The 19,182-nt window shown below is 42.4% G+C and overlaps 1 protein-coding gene across 1 annotated transcript; it reads right to left on the bottom strand.

Annotated features, from left to right (window-relative positions):
- Window positions 1-14,264: 14,264 nt before the first annotated feature.
- On the bottom strand, window positions 14,265-18,113 carry B020004C17Rik (RIKEN cDNA B020004C17 gene). Its single transcript, NM_001256060.1, has 4 exons — window positions 17,985-18,113; window positions 17,200-17,287; window positions 16,423-16,731; window positions 14,265-16,123 (listed from the first exon to the last, which is right to left on the bottom strand). Exons 1-4 carry the CDS (start codon window positions 17,988-17,990, stop codon window positions 15,828-15,830), a joined length of 699 nt encoding a protein of 232 aa, NP_001242989.1. The 5' UTR covers window positions 17,991-18,113; the 3' UTR covers window positions 14,265-15,827.
- Between the last annotated feature and the right edge of the window lie 1,069 nt (window positions 18,114-19,182).

The following is a 19,182-nucleotide window of genomic DNA, read 5'->3' as shown; positions in this document are numbered from 1 at the left end:
AGGTAGCAATATCTACTTAGAATGACCTACTTAAAAGTCACTGATTTGTAGAAGTATCTTGCAAAAGACATTATCCACAGCCTTCTTCTTGGGTCAGTATGTGGATCATGAGAAGAAAACACTTGTCTTGCTTGGTGTTGCTATTTGAAGTATGGTATCCTGGAGGCGGGGCTTCCTGTCCCTTACAGCAGTGTGTAATCGCTCTGTACTTGTGCAATAAAAATAGAAATCTAGGTTGTTTCCAGTTTCTGGCTATTACAAATGGTGAGGGATACCCAGCAGGGCTCCTACGTGTTCAGAAGAGAAGAGGAGGGGGGAGGGAGAGAATTGTGGGAGGGGGTGACTGGACTGGGAGGGGACAGTGAACAGGATGTAAAGTGAATAAAAAAAAACCAAAAATCCAAAGAAACCACCTCTATGGGCAAGAGTCCACAAAGGTGTTTTCTGGCCTTTGAATGAATAGATTTCACCAACACTATTTTTCTCTTGATGTATTGGAAAGGTTTTTTTTCCTAAACATTAAAAATGCATATATTCTTATATAAGTATCATACATATAATGTTTAATCTGCACAGTGTAACACATCATGTGTGTGTGTGTGTGTGTGTGTGTGTGTGTGTGTGTGTGTTTTAGTTCGTTTTTGGTTTTTCAAAACAGGATTTTTCTGTGTAGCCTTGGCTGTCCTGAAATTCACTCTGTAAACCAGGCTAGGCTGGCTTTGAATTCAGAGATCCACCTGCCTCTGCCTCCAGAGCACTGGGATTAAAGGTGTGGCATCATCACCTGGCTACTTATTATATCTCTTTATTTAGATTCTTTGACATCAGCTGACCCTGAACCCAAAAATGTGAACAGAAACAGCCACAGAACAAAATCCATACTTACATTTTCAACATTCTTTTATCACCACCTGATAAGCTTGAATTTACTGAGCTAGGTTTTGTTTGTTTGTTTGGTTGGTTGGTTGGTTGCTTGCTTGGTTTTTGTTGTTGGTGGTGTTTTGTTTTGTCTAGAAAATCGAATCCAAAAAAAGAAAAGAAAAAGAAAGGAAAGGTGGGCATGTGTATCTCTGGCATATCCTGGCTCTGGATAAGTAGGTGAAGTATAGCGAGGGGAGGTGTATGTTGCTCATATGTGCTTTAGGGACACGGTCTCATTCTGCAGCTCAGGCTGGCCTGGACCTCATGACAATTCTGCTTCAACTTCCCAGTGCTGGAATTACAGGCATGAGCTACAACATCTGCCTCAAAGTATTGGGTTCTTGGAGTCTTGTTGCTTAACATATGGTCTGTAGCGTAGATTAGTCTTGAACTTTCTATCTTAATGGTTCTCAACCTGGGTGTTGCAACCTAATTGGGTTAAGGGGTTTTCCCCAGTTAAACCATTATGCTCAGTTGTAGTAGTAGTAGTAATAATAATAATAATTTTTTTCTGGTTTTTCAAGACAGGGTTTCTCTGTGTAGCCCTGGCTATCCTGGAACTCACTCTGTAGACCAGACTGGCCTTGAACTCAGAAATCTGCCTGCCTCTGCCTCCCAAGTGCTGGGATTAAAGGTGTGTGCCACCACGCCTGGTGTAATGATTATTTAATACTCAAAGATTCCTGAATAAAATCCTTTTTCTTAAACTTTTTGTCTTTCTTTTGATTTTTGTCATTAATCCATGGATCTTCACCATGATAAATACGAAGACTATATAGCTTGACGTAAGAGGGCAGATGTGTTCAGTGAAGAACAATAAATTAGCCAGGTTGTGATGGTGCAAAACTTGGCAGGGGCGGGGGCGGGGGCAGGGGCAGACAGATCTGAGTTCCAGGACAGCTTGGTCTACAGAATGAGTTCCAGGACAGCCAAGGCTACACAGAGAAACCCTGTCTCAAAAAAAAAGTCACAAGTTTGGGATAGTCCAACACACGTTAAATATTGTGTGTAGGCATTGTGCATTTCCAGTCAGGGAGGAGGGGTGAGAGTGTGGCTTGAAGGTTAGCTCTTGCCAAGCCTGCACAAGCATCAGTGCACCGTCTCAGCACCCAGAGAGAAAGCCAAGGATGAAAAAAAAACCTCTCTTCCTGTATTACACTGAAAACCTCAGGCCTACTCTGACATACAGAAAAGGGTTTGTTTTTTTTTCCCCTTATAGAGAACATATTAGTAAGACTATTTTGGGCCAGTTGGGGACTTCATGACACTAAAAAGAGTGAATTGCTTCTAGAGAGTACAATATTAGAAAATGTTCATGTGTAAATCTCAACTTTGCTCTTACCTTTACAAAACTCTTACCTGATTTTAAAATATTTATTTGTTTGTTTGTTTGTTTGTACCAAAACATGTCTTTCATCTTTCCTGGATTACATGGTAATGGAAAATAAGCATTTTCTAAAAAGTCAATGATTGGCCCATGTTTAAATTGCTAGTGGGTAAAATATTTGTATAATAGGTCCCCTGAGCAGGTTTCCAAAACAAGAGTTTTATTATTTTAAAATAAGGAACAGAAAGTTTCTTCCTGTAGTTACATAGTTCCAGAATAGTCTGGAAATGGCACTTCCCTCAGGAAAGAATTTCTTCATTTCCTATCACTTCTATCCTGGCTCTGATAGCCAGGGAAGCGCCTGCTTATCTTTACCAATTTTTTTTGAAGGGCATAGCTCAGGCACAAGCAGAGAGGAAAAGACACAGAGGACCAGGTGGGTGATGTCCTGCTTTGGCACCACCTCCCAGAACCATGTTGCCTAGTGCAGCTAAAAGAATAATCTGAAATAGTTAGGAGCATACACATGTCTGAAAGGGTTATCACTATCAACGATATTACTTTTAATGACACAACCTCTTTTGTTTTTAAGCTTTGCATTCTATAAGATATATCCTGGAGGACCACTGAACAGAGAAACCAATAGATATTTAATATTCTGTGTTTCCTGTTCATTTTGTCAGGCCTTTTAAACACAATCTTATCAGTTAAGTTTCTGTTTGAACTAAAATCCTCTTTTTAAAAAAAAATTTATTAGATATTTTCTTTATTTACATTTCAAATGTTATCCCCTTTCCTAGTTTCCCCTCCAAAAATCCCCTATCTCCTCTCTGCTCCCCCTACTCCCCAACCCACCCACTCACATTCCCAGTCCTGGCATTCCTCTATACTGGGGCATAGAACCTTCACAGGACCTAGGGCCTCTACTCCCATGATGACCGACTAGGCCATTCTCATCTACATATACAGCTAGAGTCACATGTCCCACCATGTGTTTTCTTTTATTGTGGTTTAGTTCCAAGGAGCTCTGGGGGTACTGGTTAATTCATATTGATGTTCCTCCTATGGGGCTTCAGACCCCTTCAGCTCCTTGGGTCCTTTCTCTAGCTCCTTCATTGGGGACCCTGTGCTACGTCCTATGGATAACTGTGAGCATCCACTTCTGTATTTGCCAGGCACTGACAAAGGCCCTAGGAGACAGTTATATCAGGCTCCTGTCAACAGGCTCTTGTTGGCATCTGCCATAGTTTCTGGGTTTGGTGGTTGTTTATGGGATGGATCCCCAAGTGGGGAAGTTTCTGGATGGTCGTTCCTTTAGTCTCTTCTCTGAACTTTGCCTCTGTAAATCCTTCCATTGGTATTTTGTTCCCCCTTCTAAGAAGGATTCAGAGCTTCTGGGCTAATATCCACTTATCAGTGAGTGCATATCATGTGTGTTCTTCTGTTATTGGGTTTCCTCACTCAAGATGATATCCTCCAGATCCATCCATTTGTTTTAAGAATTTCATAAACTCATTGTTATTAATAGCTGAGTAATAGTCCATTATGTAAATGTACCACATTTTCTGTATCCATTCCTCTGTTGAGGGATATCTGGGTTCTTTCCAGCTTCTGGCTATTATATATAAGGCTGTTATGAACATAGTGGAGCATGTGTCCTTTTACATGTTGGAGCATCTTCTGGGTATATGCCCAGTAGTGGTATTGCTGGATCTTCCAGTAGTACTATGTCTAATTTTCTGAGGAACTGCCAGACTGATTTCCACACTGGTTGTACCAGCTTGCAATCCCAACAACAAAGGAGGAGTGTTCCTCTTTCTTCACATCCTCACCAGCATCAGCTGTCACCTGAGTTTTTTATCTTAGCCATTCTGACGGGTGTGAGGTGGAATCTCAGGGTTGTTTTGATTGGCATTTCCCTGATGCTTAAGGATGTTGAACATTTTTTTAGGTGTTTCTCAGCCATTCAGTATTCCTCAGTTCAGAATTCTTTGTTTAGCTCTGTACCCCATTTTTAAAAATAGGGTTATTTGGTTTTCTGGAGTCCAACTTCTTGAGTTCTATATATATATAGTATATTAGCCCCTTTCAGATTTAGGATTGGTAAAGATCTTTTCCCAACCTGTTGGTTGCCTTTTGGTCTTATTGACAGTGTCCTTTGCCTTACAGAAGCTTTGCAATTTTATGAGGTCCCATTTGTCGATTCTTGATCTTACAGCACAAGCCATTGCTGTTCTATTCAGGAATTTTTCCCCTGTGCCCATCTCTTCAAGATTCTTCCTCACTTTCTCCTCTATAAGTTTCAGTGTCTCTGGTTTTATGTGGAGTTCTTTGATCCACTTAAACTTGAGCTTTGTACAAGGAGTTAAGAATGGATCAATTCGAATTCTTCTACATGCTAACTGCCAATTGACTCAGCACCATTTGTTGAAGATGCTGACCTCTTTCCACGGGATGGTTTTAGCTCCTTTGTCAAAGATCAAGTGACCATAGTTGTGTAGGTTCATTTCTGGGTCTTCAATTCTGTTCCATTGATATACCTGTCTGTCACTGTACCAGTACCATGCAGTTTTTATCACAATTGCTCTGTAGTACAGCTTGATGTTGGGGATGGTGATTCCACCAGAGGTTCTTTTATTGTTGAGAATGGTTTTTGCTATCCTAGGTTTTTTGTTATTCCAGATAAATTTGCCAATTGCCCTTTCTAACTCTGTAAATAATTGAGTTGGAATTTTGATGGGGATTGCATTGAATCTATAGATTGCTTTCAGCAAGATAGCCATTTTTACTATATTAATCCTGCCAATGCATGAGCATGGGAGATCTTTCCATCTTCTGAGATCTTCTTTGATTTCTTTCTTCAAAGACTTGAAGTTCTTATCATGCAGATCTTTCACTTCCTTAGTTAGAATCACACCAAGGTATTTTATAATATTTGTGACTATTTTGAAGGATGTTGTTTCCCTAATTTCCTTCTCAGCCTGTTTATCCTTTGTGTACAGAAAGGCCACTGATTTGTTTGAGTTAATTTTATATCCAGCTACTTCACTGAAGCTGTTTACCAGGTTTAGGAGATCTCTGGTGGAAATTTTGGGGTCCCTTACATATACTATCATACCATCTGCAAATAGTGATATTTTGACTTCTTCTTTACCAATTTGTTTTCCTTTGATCTCCTCTGTTGTCTAATTGCTCTGGCTAGGACTTCAAGTACTATATTGAATAGGTAGGGAGAGAGTGGGCAGCCTTGTCTAGCCCTTGATTTTAGTGATATTGATTCCAGTTTCTCACCATTTAGTTTGATGTTGGCTACTGGTTTCCTGTATATTGCTTTTATTATGTTTAGGTATGGGCCTTGAATTCCTGATCTTTCCAAGACTTTTATCATGAAGGGGTGTTGGACATTATCAAATGCTTTCTCCGCATCCAATGAGATGATCATGTGGTTTTTGCCTTTGAGTTGGTTTATATAGTGAATTACATTGATCGATTTCCATATATTGAACCATCCTTGCATCCCTGGGATGAAGTCTACTTGATCATGATAGATGATCATTTTGATGTGTTCTTGGATTCGGTTTGTAAGAATTTTATTGAGTATTTTTGCATCAATATTCATAAGAGAAATTTGTCTGAAGTTCTCTTTCTTTGTTGAGTCTTTGTGTGGTTTAGGTATCAGAGTAATTGTGGCTTCATAGAATGAGTTGGGTAGAGTACCTTCTACTTCTATATTGTGGAATAGTTTATGCAGAACTGGAATTAGATCTTCTTTGAAGGTCTGATAGAACTCTGCACTAAACCCATCTGGTCCTGGGCTTTTTTTGATTGGGAGACCATTACTGACTGCTTGTATTTCTTTAGGGGATATGGGACTGTTTAGATCTTTAACTTGATCCTGGTTTAACTTTGGTACCTGGTATCTGTCTAGAAATTTGTCCATTTCATCCAGGATTTCCAGTTTTGTTGAGTATAGCCTTTTGTAGAAGGATCTGATGGTGTTTTGGATTTCTTCAGTGTCTGCTGTTATGTCTCCCTTTTCATTTCTGATTTTTTTAATTAGGATGCTGTCCCTGTGCCCTCTAGTGAGTCTGGCTAAGGGTTTATCCATCTTGTTGATTTTCTCAAAGAACCTATACCTATATCAGAGTAATTGTGGCTTCATAGAATGAATTGGGTAGAGTACCTTCTGTTTCTATTTTGTGGAATAGTTTGTGAGGAGTATTGGAATTAGGTCCTCTTTGAAGATCTGATAGAACCCTGCACTAAACCCATCTGGTCCTGGGCTTTTTTTTGGTTGGGAGACTATTAATGACTGTTTCTATTTCTTTAGGTGATATGGGACTGTTTAGATCATCAGTCTGACCCTGATTTAACTTTGGTACCTATCTAGAAAATTGTCCATTTCAACCAGGTTTTCCAGTTTTGTTGAGTATAAGCTTTTTGTTCTAGGATCTAGTGATTTTTTGGGATTTCCTCAGATTCTGTTGTTATATCTCCCTTTTCGTTTCTGATTTTGTTAATTAGGATCCTGTCTCTGTGCCCTCTAGTTAGTCTGGCTAGGGGATTATCTATCTTGTTCTCAAAGAGCCAGCTCCTGGTTTGGTTGAGTCTTTGTATAATTCTTTTTGTTTCCACTTGGTTGATTTCAGCCCTGAGTTTGATTATTTCCTGCCATCTACTCCTCTTGGGTAAATTTGCTTCCTTTTTTTCTAGAGATTTCAGGTGTGCTGTCAAGCTGCTACTATATGCTTGCTCCAGCTTCTTTTTGGAGGCACTCAGAGCTATGAGTTTTTCTTTTAGGACTGCTTTTATTGTGTCTCATAAGTTTGGGTATGTTGTGGCTTCATATTCATTAAATTCTAAAAAGTCTTTAGGCACAAGTCCCTTCCGGTCCACTCCAGCACCGGGGTGCTTTGCCCGTGGAGTCTTGGGACACCCCCAAGGACCCACACAGGATCACCCACGGGATCCTAAGACTTCTGGTGAGTGGAACACAGTGTCTGCTCCAATCCAATCGCACAGGACCTGAGACTGCATTTACTAGGGAAGCAGATGACCCGGCCTGAACAGGGGCACAAGTCCCTTCCGGTCCACTCCAGCACCGGGGTGCCTTGCCCACGGAGTCTCCAGACACCCACAAGGACCCACACAGGATCACCCACGGGATCCTAAGACCTCTGGTGAGTGGAACACAGCGTCTGCTTCAATCCAATCGTGCGGGACCTCAAACTGCATTAACTAGGGAAGCAGATAACCCAGCCTGAACAGGGGCACAAGTCCCTTCCAGTCCACTCCAGCACTGGGGTGCCTTGCACGCGGAGTTTCCGGACACCCACAAGGTCCTCACAGGACCACCCACGGGATCCTAAGACCTCTGGTGAGTGGAACACAACCTCTGCCAGGAGGCAGGTTCAAACACCAGATATCTGGGCACCTTCCATGCAAGAAGAAAGCTTGCCTGCAGAGAATACTCTGACCACTGAAGCTAAGGAGAGAGCTTGTCTCCCAGATCTGCTGATAGAGGCTAACAGAGTCACCTGAAGAACAAGCTCTAACCAGAGACAACTATAACAACTAACTCCAGAGATTACCAGATGGCGAAAAGCAAACGTAAGAATCCTACTAACAGAAATCAAGACCACTCACCATCATCAGAACGCAGCACCCACCCCACCTAGTCCTGGGCACCCCAACACACCCAAAAAGCAAGACCTGGATTTAAAAGACTATCTCATGATGATGGTAGAGGACATCAAGAAGGACTTTAATAACTCACATAAAGAAATACAGGAGAACACAGCTAAATAGGTAGAAGACCTTAAAGAGGAAACACAAAAATTTCTTAAAGAATTGCAGGAAAACAAAACCAAACAGGTGATGGAATTGAATAACCCATCCAAGACATAAAAAGGGAAGTAGACACAATAAAGAAAACCCAAAGTGAGGCAATGCTGGAGATAGAAACACTAGGAAAGAAATCTGGAACCATAGATGTGAGCATCAGCAACAGAATACAAGAGATGGACGAGAGAATCTCAGGTGCAGAAGATTCCATAGAGAACATAGGCACAACAATCAAAGAAAATGGAAAATGCAAAAAGATCCTAACTCAAAACATCCAGGAAATCCAGGACACAATGAGAAGACCAAACCTACAGATAATAGGAGTTGATGAGAATGAAGATTTTCAACTTAAAGGGCCAGCAAATATCTTCAACAAAATTATAGAAGAAAACCTCCCAAACCTAGAGAATGACATGCCCATGAATATACAAGAAGCCTGCAGAACTCCAAATATACTAGACCAGAAAAGAAATTCCTCCCAAAATAAAATAATCAGAACAACAAATGCACTAAATAAAGAAAGAATATTAAGAGCAGTAAGGGAGAAAGGTCAAGTAACATATAAAGGCAGGCCTATCAGAATTACACCAGACTTTTCACCAGAGACTATGAAAGCCAGAAGAGCCTGGACAGATGTTATACAGACACTAAGAGAACACAAATGCCAGCCCAGGCTACTATACCTGGCCAAACTCTCAATTTCCATAGATGGAGAAACCAAAGTATTCCACGACAAAACCAAATTCATACATTATCTTTCCACGAATCCAGCCTTTCAAAGGATAATAACAGAAAAAAAACAATACAAGGACATAAATCACGCCCTAGGAAAAGCAAGAAAGTAATCCCTCAACAAACCAAAAAGACAGCCACAAGAACAGAATGCCAACTCTAACAACAAAAATAAAAGGAAACAATTACTTTTCCTTAATATCTCTTAATATCAAAGGACTCAACTCCCCAATAAAAAGACATAGATTAAGAGACTGGCTACACAAACAGGACCCAACATTTTGCTGCTTACAGGAAACTCATGTCAGAGAAAAAGATAGACACTACTTCAGAATAAGGCTGGAAAAGAATTTTCCAAGCAAATGGTATGAAGAAACAAGCTGGAGTAGCCATTCTAATATCTAATAAAATCGACTTCCAACCCAAAATCATCATAAAAGACAAGGAGGGACACTTCATACTCATCAAAGGAAAATCCTCCAAGAGGAACTATCAATTCTGAATATCTATGCTCCATAGTCTGCTCATCTCTGACCTCAAGAAGGCCAGGCCATCTGATATTCAACCATTGCCCACTCTTCCAGCAAGATCTTGATTTCAGACTCAATCCACGGGCTATCACAAGGACCTGCGAGGCAAAGAGGGATGTGGTGAGGATATCAAAGGTAACAAACACGACCATGTCAACTTTGCTTAGGGACTTTCCCTGCACACTGATTGGCCAACAATGCCTTCCCTCACTTATCAAGTGGTTATGAACACAGTCTTACCAGCCCTGTTACAGCACCTACCCTGCTCTTCACAGCAAGAAGTACACTCATTAGGAAAGGATAGGTGTCTACATATTTAGGGAAGGTTTGGTCACAGAATGTAATGGGATCCACAGCATTCATGCTACCAGGGAATGTTGGGCATTCATAACCACACCTACAGCAGGGAGACACACAGAGCCTTCTAGGACAAGGGCATAAATCAGGGACTACTGAGTGCCAGTCTATCCTTGCCACAGATGTCCAAGTCCGGGCTCTTTCATCTATTCCAAGTCAAAGAGCAAGGGAATAGATGAGCAGGGATTTCACTCTGAATACCTGAGGAACTTTGGCCTTCCTGCCTCAGCCTCCTCCTCCTATTGGCTTCTTGGTCGTTTCTCACACTTTGGACTTGGTTGTCTTCTCTCTGGATAGAAAGGAAATACTTAAATATTAAAACAGGTTTCAAGGTACAGGAATCTCTGTTCCCCAGCTGTGAATGGACCCTCCATTCAGGTAGCACCCTCCAGTTGTATAAGGTAAAACAATGGACCCTTCCTTCCTCATCAAAGATGCTGGTCCATTCTCCTCTAAAGGGAAAGCTGGCCTGTGAAGTTAATCCAAAGCGAATTGAGAGTGACCAGGGCAGGAGCCCTTGATCACGTGGAGGAAAGAAACTGAAGCACCTCTCCTTTGAGAAGACCACAGCCACTCACTCTCTCCAGTTCATATTCTTACCATTTTCTGCAGGGGAAAAAATTCCCTTTCAAAATCTAATCAACACCAGCAATACTTCAGACACAATAAGATATCAGAAAAACTGTGTGAATCTCCAATTTTCCATCCTATGTCACACAACATGGGTGTCTGACAGGTAGCCATGACACCATACACCCCAAAGAAGAATGGGGATTCTCAGAAACTTAGCATCACTCTTGGCTACATGGTTGGTTGTGGGCTAAAACCTAGAAACCCAAGGACAGAATAAATCTAGTTGGTGTACCTCTGCAATTTACAGACATGGGTTCAAATTCAAGGTAACTAACGATCTTTAAGTATATGTCGAGGCACAAATATCCCAGTTATCCTACAGAAAATAGGAGTGAATAAAATTGTCCCCAACTCACCTGCATTTCCTCTTCTGAGCTTCTGTTCCCAAACACAGTGAGGAAACTAGGGTCCACAGTGTCCCGGTGTTCACAAGAGTCTGGGGTGCACAGTGAGCTCAGCTGACTTCCTTGGACTCCGGCAAGTCTGAGAATCCTGTACAAATGTGGTCCTTTATAAAGCTCTTCATTTTAATTGAATCTGACCCACCTGACTTATATGTTTAGGGTGGCTCAATTGTTAACCTCCGGCCTTTAATCTCACCTCCCATGCTGAGGGAAGAACCAAGCTTATGAGCAGGATCTCCTAGGCTACATAGGAAGAATCAAATATCTCTCTCCATTAAAATCACCAAAGAAATGAAGTTACAACTAGGCCAGTTAATTTAAGTTCTTTTTATGAGACAGAGTTTATTTACCTAGTCCTGGTCATTCTTCTTCTTTTTCTTTTTCTTTTTTTTTTCCCAAGACAGGGTATCTCTGTATAGCCCTGGCTGTCCTGGAACTCACTCTGTAGACCAGGCTGGCCTTGAAATCAGAAATCCACCTGCCTCTGTTTCCAAATGCTGGGATTAAAGGCGTGCACCACCATGTCTGGCCTGAACATCCTTCAACTCTCTAAAATTAAGACCAAACTCTGGTGTCTGATACACCGGTCAGTACACCGCCTATAGCTACCTCTCTCATGTGCTGGGATCTAAAGTAAGGCCCAGACATTAACACATTTACTAAATACCTTCTTAGGTGTCCTGGCTTCCTCCTCTGGATGAAGGCATAGGATTCTCAGGAGCTGCACCACCATGTCTCCCTACGTGCTGCCATGATTGCTCCCTTATGATATGGGGCTGAACTTCAGAACCCCTATGTCATTCCCAATTAAATGTTGACTTTATAAGAGTTGTTGGACATGGAGTCTCTAAAGCAATGGGAACCCAAGGTCAGGCAGAAGGTGGTACCAGGACTGAGTTACTGCTGTCATAGACCTGAGCACGTTTTGATTTAAAGGAATGTGGATTTGGGGACTTTAGGTCAGGAAAGACATGGAAGGCCTTAAGTGGAGCTGGGTGGGTCACTCTAGCAGGGACATGGGTGTCATGATGCTGAGGGTGAATTGAACTGTGGGTGCAGGGTTCAAGAGGTTTGTTTCACAGAAGAAGGATGTTAGTATGTGGCCTAGAGACTGGTTTTCTGATATTTGGTGGAAAATATGGCTATGTTTGCCCTTGTCTGAAGAGTCTGTCTGGGGCTCTGGTGAAAAGACTGAGATTATTTGCAATGGCAAAGGAAGTTTTTAATAATCTTTTAAAGAATAGACTTTGTTCTTTCGTCTTCAGTGATCAGGAACATGGGGACAATCATAACATTCATGAAACTAAAATTAAAAAAAAAAAGCTATGATTCAAAGGCAAGCAGATCTTTGAGTTCATGATGAACCTGGTTCATTCCAAGCTCTAGGTGAAAAAAAGTTTAAGTGCAGGTGTGGTGGTGCACACCTTTAATCCCAAGACTCAGGGGACAGAGGCCTGTGTATCGCTGAATTTAAGGTGGTCTACAGATTAAGCTCCAGGAGAGACAAGCATAGGCAATGAATGAAATCACTGAACACAGAAATCTGGTAAAGTTGGAATAGAACATGGGATGCCATGTCCCAGTGCACCAAGCAGTAGAACTCTGCAGCTTTGGCCAAGTACAAATCAGGCATCAAGTATATTGCAACCTATTATTAAAATGGGTTCAACCTCAACTCTAACCTGCCATCCCACAAATGTCCTTGAAGAGAAAAGTTATTAGTATATGGAGGAAGTGGACTTGTTCATCAATACTTTTTGGGAGGGGAGCTCAATCTTTGAAAGCAGTTCAGTCCCATAGCAAACTGCAAATAGGATAACGTTGTTGCAGACCAGTCCTCTAGGCAGGCAGATATCACATAGGAACCAGCAGCTTCAGGCCCTTCTCTACTCAGACACACAAGGCACAAACCAGAAGCTACAATCCGGTCAGGAAGGAACTGACAGACATGCCAACTGGCTGGAGGAGAGCCACAAAAGAGAAATCTGATGCAGGAATCTAGGTAGCATTTCTTGGATGAGGGTTTCTCAATGGTAGCTTTACCACATGAAATAACTCAATGTCACTACTTAGGGCAAACCAATATTGTGTGTACTTAGGGAAGAATAGTGATTCAGAGAAAACCAAACCACCGCTCAGTGCTCAACCCCCTAATGCTTGTACGGTCATTTTATACATGCACATCACAGGCCCTTTCACATGTTTGCTCTATCAAACATCCTTTCACCTGTGTGTGCTTCAGCAAAACATCCTTTCACCAATGTCTCCCTCGGGAGACATCCTTTCACCTCCATACCTAAAGAAAACATCCTTGCAAATAACTAACATTGCAAAGAAACTAGGAGTTTCTACTTCAATGAGGCTCTAGCTTTCAAATCAGGAATAGAAGAGGTTAGCGGGACAATTGATGCTGGTTAAGTAGAGCATAGAAATTAGAGGGTATTACAAAGAGGCCACCATCACTAAGGTGAAAACTTCTGTCAAGTGTTATCTGAGAGCACTAAGAAGCTGTGTTCTAGAGATTGCCAAGATTGCACCTCCTGCTGTAGCTAGACGTGGTAATCGGTGAGAATCATCCAGGTGGTACTGGTGTTTAAGATATGAAGGGTTCATGGAGAACATCTGAGCCTTGGCTCACAGAGAGACCAGGGAAGGCCCTTTGTTGTTGTTGTTATTGTTGTTGTTTTCTTATTGTTTTGTAGTTTGTTTATTTTCAATTGTTGTTTTCTTTTTCTTTCATATAAAACTCATCAATTTTTTTCACCCCAAAGGCTGGTCCCCTCCAAATCTCACCTTGATCTCTGAATGGGTGGACCCCTGGGTGTTACCTCTAACCTGGTCCATAGAGTCTATGCAGGTTTAGAATCATCCTGTCCCACTGAGGCTAGACAAGGCAGCCCTGTGCTACTTATGTGCCTGAGGCCTCAGGTCATTGCATGCATGCTCTTTGATTGGTAGGTCAGACTCTAGCTGCTCCCAGGTGTCCAGGTTAGATGTGACTGTGGGGTTGCCATCAGCTTCCGCACATAGGGAAGGCTGTGTGTGAAGGTGCAGCCCTAGTTGCAGTTGATAAGTTAGGACTGAAGTAGCCATGCAAAGAATTAGTGACTAGGTACATGGAAAGGAGCCTTTGAGAGGCTATTGGTGAAGCCTACATGCAGTAGAAGACCCAGTCTTTTGGAGATGCCAGTACCGTGGGATGAACAACAAGAATAGCAGCAAGGGAGTGTCATCCACCAAAGCCTAGATTACTATAGAGGGCAGATAAAGAAGTGACACGAGCCCTATGGAGGAGCTCAGATGATCATGTGTGGATCTCAGACATTGGAACAAGAAGCTCCAATATAGTTACCTTGGAAACTCGAGGATATTAGAGAGACCAGAGGCATAGAGAACTGCTCAGCAAAGCTCGTAACAAAGACCGGGACCATCCAAAGAGAAATATGTGGGTTGCAGTCAAGAAACTTAAAAGGGACTGCAGATATGAAGAGAGCATTGAAAACAGGCATGGAGATACAGAGCTTGCACAGATGAATTTTAATCTTGCTTTGGTTCAGTATTTCTTCACTATAACTTTTTTAAGTGGGAATATATATCCTGTGATGTTGTAGGTATATGATCTGCTTTGTGATTTTGATTTTATACAGCACTACCTTTAAGTCATTGAATGAACATTAAACCACATGTTCAAATTATGGCCTTTCAAATTTTTTGAGAGTGTTATAGACTATGGGTTCTCTGTCAGTTGGACTGCATATTTTAGCATTATGCTATAGCTAGGTATTGCCCATAGAATCACGTGTTTGAACAATGGGCCAGGGCGAGGAGTGTGGTGGTTTGTGAATGCTTGGCTTACAGACTGGCTTTAGGTGACTCCTTTGGGAGCTTCATCAACTCAAAACACATCTCCCCCCAAAACCAGAGAACCTCTGCTCTGACCTCAGTTAGTGCATGCACTTCCTAGGGAGGGTGATACCATGCAGGCAATGGAGGACTTCCTTCTTTTCTGGCCTTCTTGTAGACCTATAGCATGCATATACACACACACACATATATTTATATGTCTCAGAGGGGACCCTGGCTTTCCCACCAAGAAAGATTAGGCAAAGCTCTATTTTGCACCTCAGAGAACGAGGTCAGAAATAGAACTTTCTGCTCCAAGTACTTACGCTAAATTCCTCAGAAGGGTGCCTAGACATTTGAGACTTTAGTTAATTCTACCTGGAGTCAAGTTGAAGTGTTAACCTGACTGAGAGTTCTATCACCCTAGGTCATGATTCATTTAAAAATAAACACTTTATGGATATTAATTAGTCTTAGAGTGATGTAACTTTACAAGGTGGAATGTCAAATGCAATGAAAGATAGATAGATAGTAGATAGATAGATAGATAGATAGATAGATAGATAGATAGATAGATAGATATAGGGAGAGAGAGAGATATAGAGAGAAAGAGATCAAGATAGATAGTTGGTAGACAGATATATGTACCTGTGAATCACCAGGCCATGATTAGACCTAAAATAACAATGCTTTTCTACCTATATATGAGATACAAAATGAGGTTAGTGGCAATGTCCCTTGACAGACATTCTCTTTAGTATTTGAAGCTTAAATATTTAGATAAGTTTTCATATCCTCTCAATTGATATTGCCATCTACCAAGCATGTAGAACTCAATTTTAAACCCATTGTCCCAGTGTTCTCAAAAAATGGGAGTCTATGGATCACTGATCAGGAATCCTCCATCAAGAGGGCCAGAGAATGAAAGAGCTGCTGAGCTGCTGTCTGGGAAGTAGAGAGAGTTTAGCCTCAGGGTCAGAAATCTTATGAAAATGGAGGGTAGACAACAGGTATCAGGTACCCACAAAATGAACCTCACCATGAAGTACCACATTCCCTCCCCTCTACACTTATGTCCCCTATAAAGTGACAAGAATTCAACATAAAAAGAGTTATGTCAAAATAATAGATTTGAATTCACATTTCCTTTACAATAAGATAGAGAAATCGAGTATCCATACAGTGCTGTATGATTCTAAGGCGCTTTTAGAGGAAAAGGAAAGTCCCCATATATCTTCACTGGGGACTTGAGCTGTCATCACGAGGTGACCTCGGCAGCTGAAGGTTGGTGTCTCCAGGGAGAGAGGCAGGAAGTACATGTTGAACTGGCAATGGATAGGTGGCATTCCAGGCGGCAGATCTGGGAACCAGTGAATCCTGACTGGACATCATCAGCGATGGGTTCCCAGGAAGCTGTCCAGAAGATGCAAACATGCCATAATCCCAAGGCTGGTATACTGGAGATGGCATCACCATTGGAGGTTGAGTGCTCCAGGAAGGCATGGGGTAACCAGACCAATCAAACACAGCACCTGAGTAGAGAACAAAGAGAGATAGAGCATAAACATGGCACCCTCACTCTCCCTGAGTCACTCTAAGTAATTGCCTGTCCTCTGGATCAGAGTCAACTATGAACAAGTCCAAATTCCATTGCCTTGAGGTGTCAGAGGGAGTTAGACATTGGAGGCCAGAATTTGTGCTGTGTGCAACAACACAGCCCTGTGGGAATGGGGCTTCACTCCATAGTCTGCTCAGCTCTGACCTCAAGAAGGCCAGGCCATCTGATGCCACCACTTACAGTAGCCCAAGTGTCTATGCAGAAGAGACTTACCTGGAACATAGCCTCCCTGGGATGTAGGGTGGCCCAAGATGTCATATAGGATCAAACGATAAGGAGAATACAAGGGGCCAGCCCGGGGCCTCTCGTTACACAGCTGTGTGTGCAGGTCCTTCATCTTCACCATCACATCAAGGCAGCTATTCTTGCTTTTCCTCAAACCCCGATTAGAAAGGCGACTGCTAAGGGACTCGGCCTTCTCATCCATCCTATTTCCTGTGTCTCTGAGTTCATATTCAACCACTGCCCACTCTTCCAGCAAGATCTTGATTTCAGACTCAGTCCACGGGCTATCACAAGGACCTGCGAGGCAAAGAGGGATGTGGTGTGCATATCAAAGGTAACACACAAGACCATGTCAACTTTGCTTAGGGGCCTTCCCTGCACCTTGATTGGCCAACAATGGCTTCCCTCACTTATCAAGTGGTTATGAACACAGTCTTACCAGCCCTGTTACAGCACCTACCCTGCTCTTCACAGCAAGAAGTACACTCATTGGGTAAGCATAGGTGTCTGCAGATTTAGGAAAGGTTTGGTCCCAGAATAAAATGGGATCCGCAGCATTCATACTACCAGGGAATGTTGGGCATGCAGAAATTCATAACCACACCCACAGCAGGGAGACACACAGAGCCTTCTGGGACAAGGGCATAAATCAGGGACTACTGAGTGCCAGTCTATCCTTGCCACAGATGTCCAAGTCGGGGCTCTTTCATCTATTCCAAGTCAAAGAGCAAGGGAATAGATGAGCAGGGATTTTACTCTGAATACCTGAGGAACTTTGGCCTTCCTGCCTCAGCCTCCTCCTCCTATTGGCTTCTTGGTCGTTTCTCACACTTTGGACTTGGTTGTCTTCTCTCTGGGCAGAAAGGAAAAAATAAATAAATATTAAAACAGGTTGCAAGCTACAGGAATCCCTGTTCCCCAGCTGTGAATGGACTCAGGTAGCAGCCTCCTGTTACATAAGGTAAAACAATGGACCCTTCCTTCCTCATTCACAGATGCTGGTCCATTCTCCTCTACAGGGAAAGCTGGCCTGTGAAGTTAATCCAAAGAGAATCGAGAGTGGCCAGGGCAGGAGCCCTTGATCACGTGGAGGACAGAAACTGAAGCACCTCTCCTTTGAGAAGACCACAGCCACTCACTCTCTCCAGTTCATATTCTTACCATTTTCTGCAGGGGAAAAAATTCCCTTTCAAAATCTAATCAACACCAGCAATACTTCAGACACAATAAGATATCAGAAAAACTGTGTGAATCTCCAATTTTCCATCCTATGTCACACAACATGCGTGTCTGACAGGTGGCCATGACACCATTCACTCCTAAGAGGAATGGGGATACTCAGAAACTTAGCATCATTCTTGGCTACATGGTTGGTTGTGGGCTAAAACCTAGAAACCTAAGGACAGAATAAATCTAGTTGGTGAACCTCTGCAATTCACAGACATGGGTTCAAATTCAAGGTAACTAACCATGTTTAAGTATATGTCGAGGCACAAATATCCCAGTTATCCAACAGAAAATAGGAGTGAATTTAATTGCCCCCAACTCACCTGCATTTCCTCTCCTGAGCTTCTGTTCCCGAACACAGTGAGGAAACTAGGGTCCACTGTGTCCCGGTGTTCACAAGAGTCTGGGATGCACAGTGAGCTCTGCTTACTTCCCTGGTCTACAGCAAGTCTGAGAATCCTGTGCAAATGTGGTCCTTTATAAAGCTCTTCATTTTAATTGACTCTGACCCACCCGACCTGTATGTTTAGGGTGGCTCAATTATCAACCTGGTGCCTTTAATCTCACCTCCAATGCTGAGGGAAGAACCGAGCTCATAAGCAGGATCTCCTAGGCTATATAGCAAGAACCCACAGTCTCCACTGAAAATGACCAAAGAAACGAAGTTACAATAGGCCAAGTAATTTAAGTTCTTTTTATGAGACACTTTATTTACCTAGTCCTGGGCATTCTTCCTTTTCTTTTCCAAGACAGGCTTTCTCTGTATAGCCCTGGCTGTCCTGGAACTCACTCTGTAGACCAGGCTGGACTTGAAATCAGAAATCAGCCTGCCTCTGCCTCCCAAGTGCTGGGGTTAAAGGTGTGTGCCACCACTGCCAGCCTGCGCATTCTTCAACTCACTAGAGTTAAGACCAAACTCTGGTGTCTGATACACCAATCTGTACACTGCCTATATCTCCCTCTCTCATGTGCTGGGATCTAAAGTAAGGCCCAGACATTAACACATTTACTAAATACTTTCTTAGGTGTCCTGGCTTCCTCTTCTGGATGAAGGCATAGGATTCTCAGGCGCTGCAGCACCATGTCTCCCTACATGCTGCCATGATTGCTCAGTTGATGATGTGGGGCTGAACTTCAGAACCCCTATGACATTCCCAAATAAATGTTGTCTTTCCTAAGAGTTGTTGGTCAAGGAGTCTCTTTAGAGCAATAGGAACCCAAAGTCAGGCAGGAGTTCGTAACAGGACAAAGATACTGCTGTCATAGACCTGAACCCGTTTTGTTTTAAAGGAATGTGGATTTGGGGACTTTAGATCAGGAAAGCCGTCGAAGGCCTTAAGTGGAGCTGGATGGGTCATTCTAGCAGGAACATGGATCTCACTGATGCTGAGGGTGAACTGAACTGTGGGTGCAGGGCTCAAGGGGTTTTTTTCAGAGGTGAAGAATGTTAGTATGTGGCCTAGAGAATGGTTTTCTGATATTTAGTGGAAAATATGGCTGCTTTTTGCCCTTGTCTCAAGA

Source organism: Mus musculus, chromosome 14 (assembly GCF_000001635.26).
Source record: "Mus musculus strain C57BL/6J chromosome 14, GRCm38.p6 C57BL/6J".
NCBI lineage: Eukaryota > Metazoa > Chordata > Mammalia > Rodentia > Muridae > Mus > Mus musculus.
This window is presented reverse-complemented; position numbering and strand designations above follow the sequence as displayed.

Coding starts and splice junctions, on each gene's coding strand:
- B020004C17Rik (NM_001256060.1), bottom strand. Junction 16,732..17,199: donor GGAAGGCCAAAGTTCCTCAG/GTATTCAGAGTA, acceptor TTTGCCTCGCAG/GTCCTTGTGATAGCCCGTGG. Junction 16,124..16,422: donor CCAGGGAGGCTATGTTCCAG/GTAAGTCTCTTC, acceptor TTCTCTACTCAG/GTGCTGTGTTTGATTGGTCT.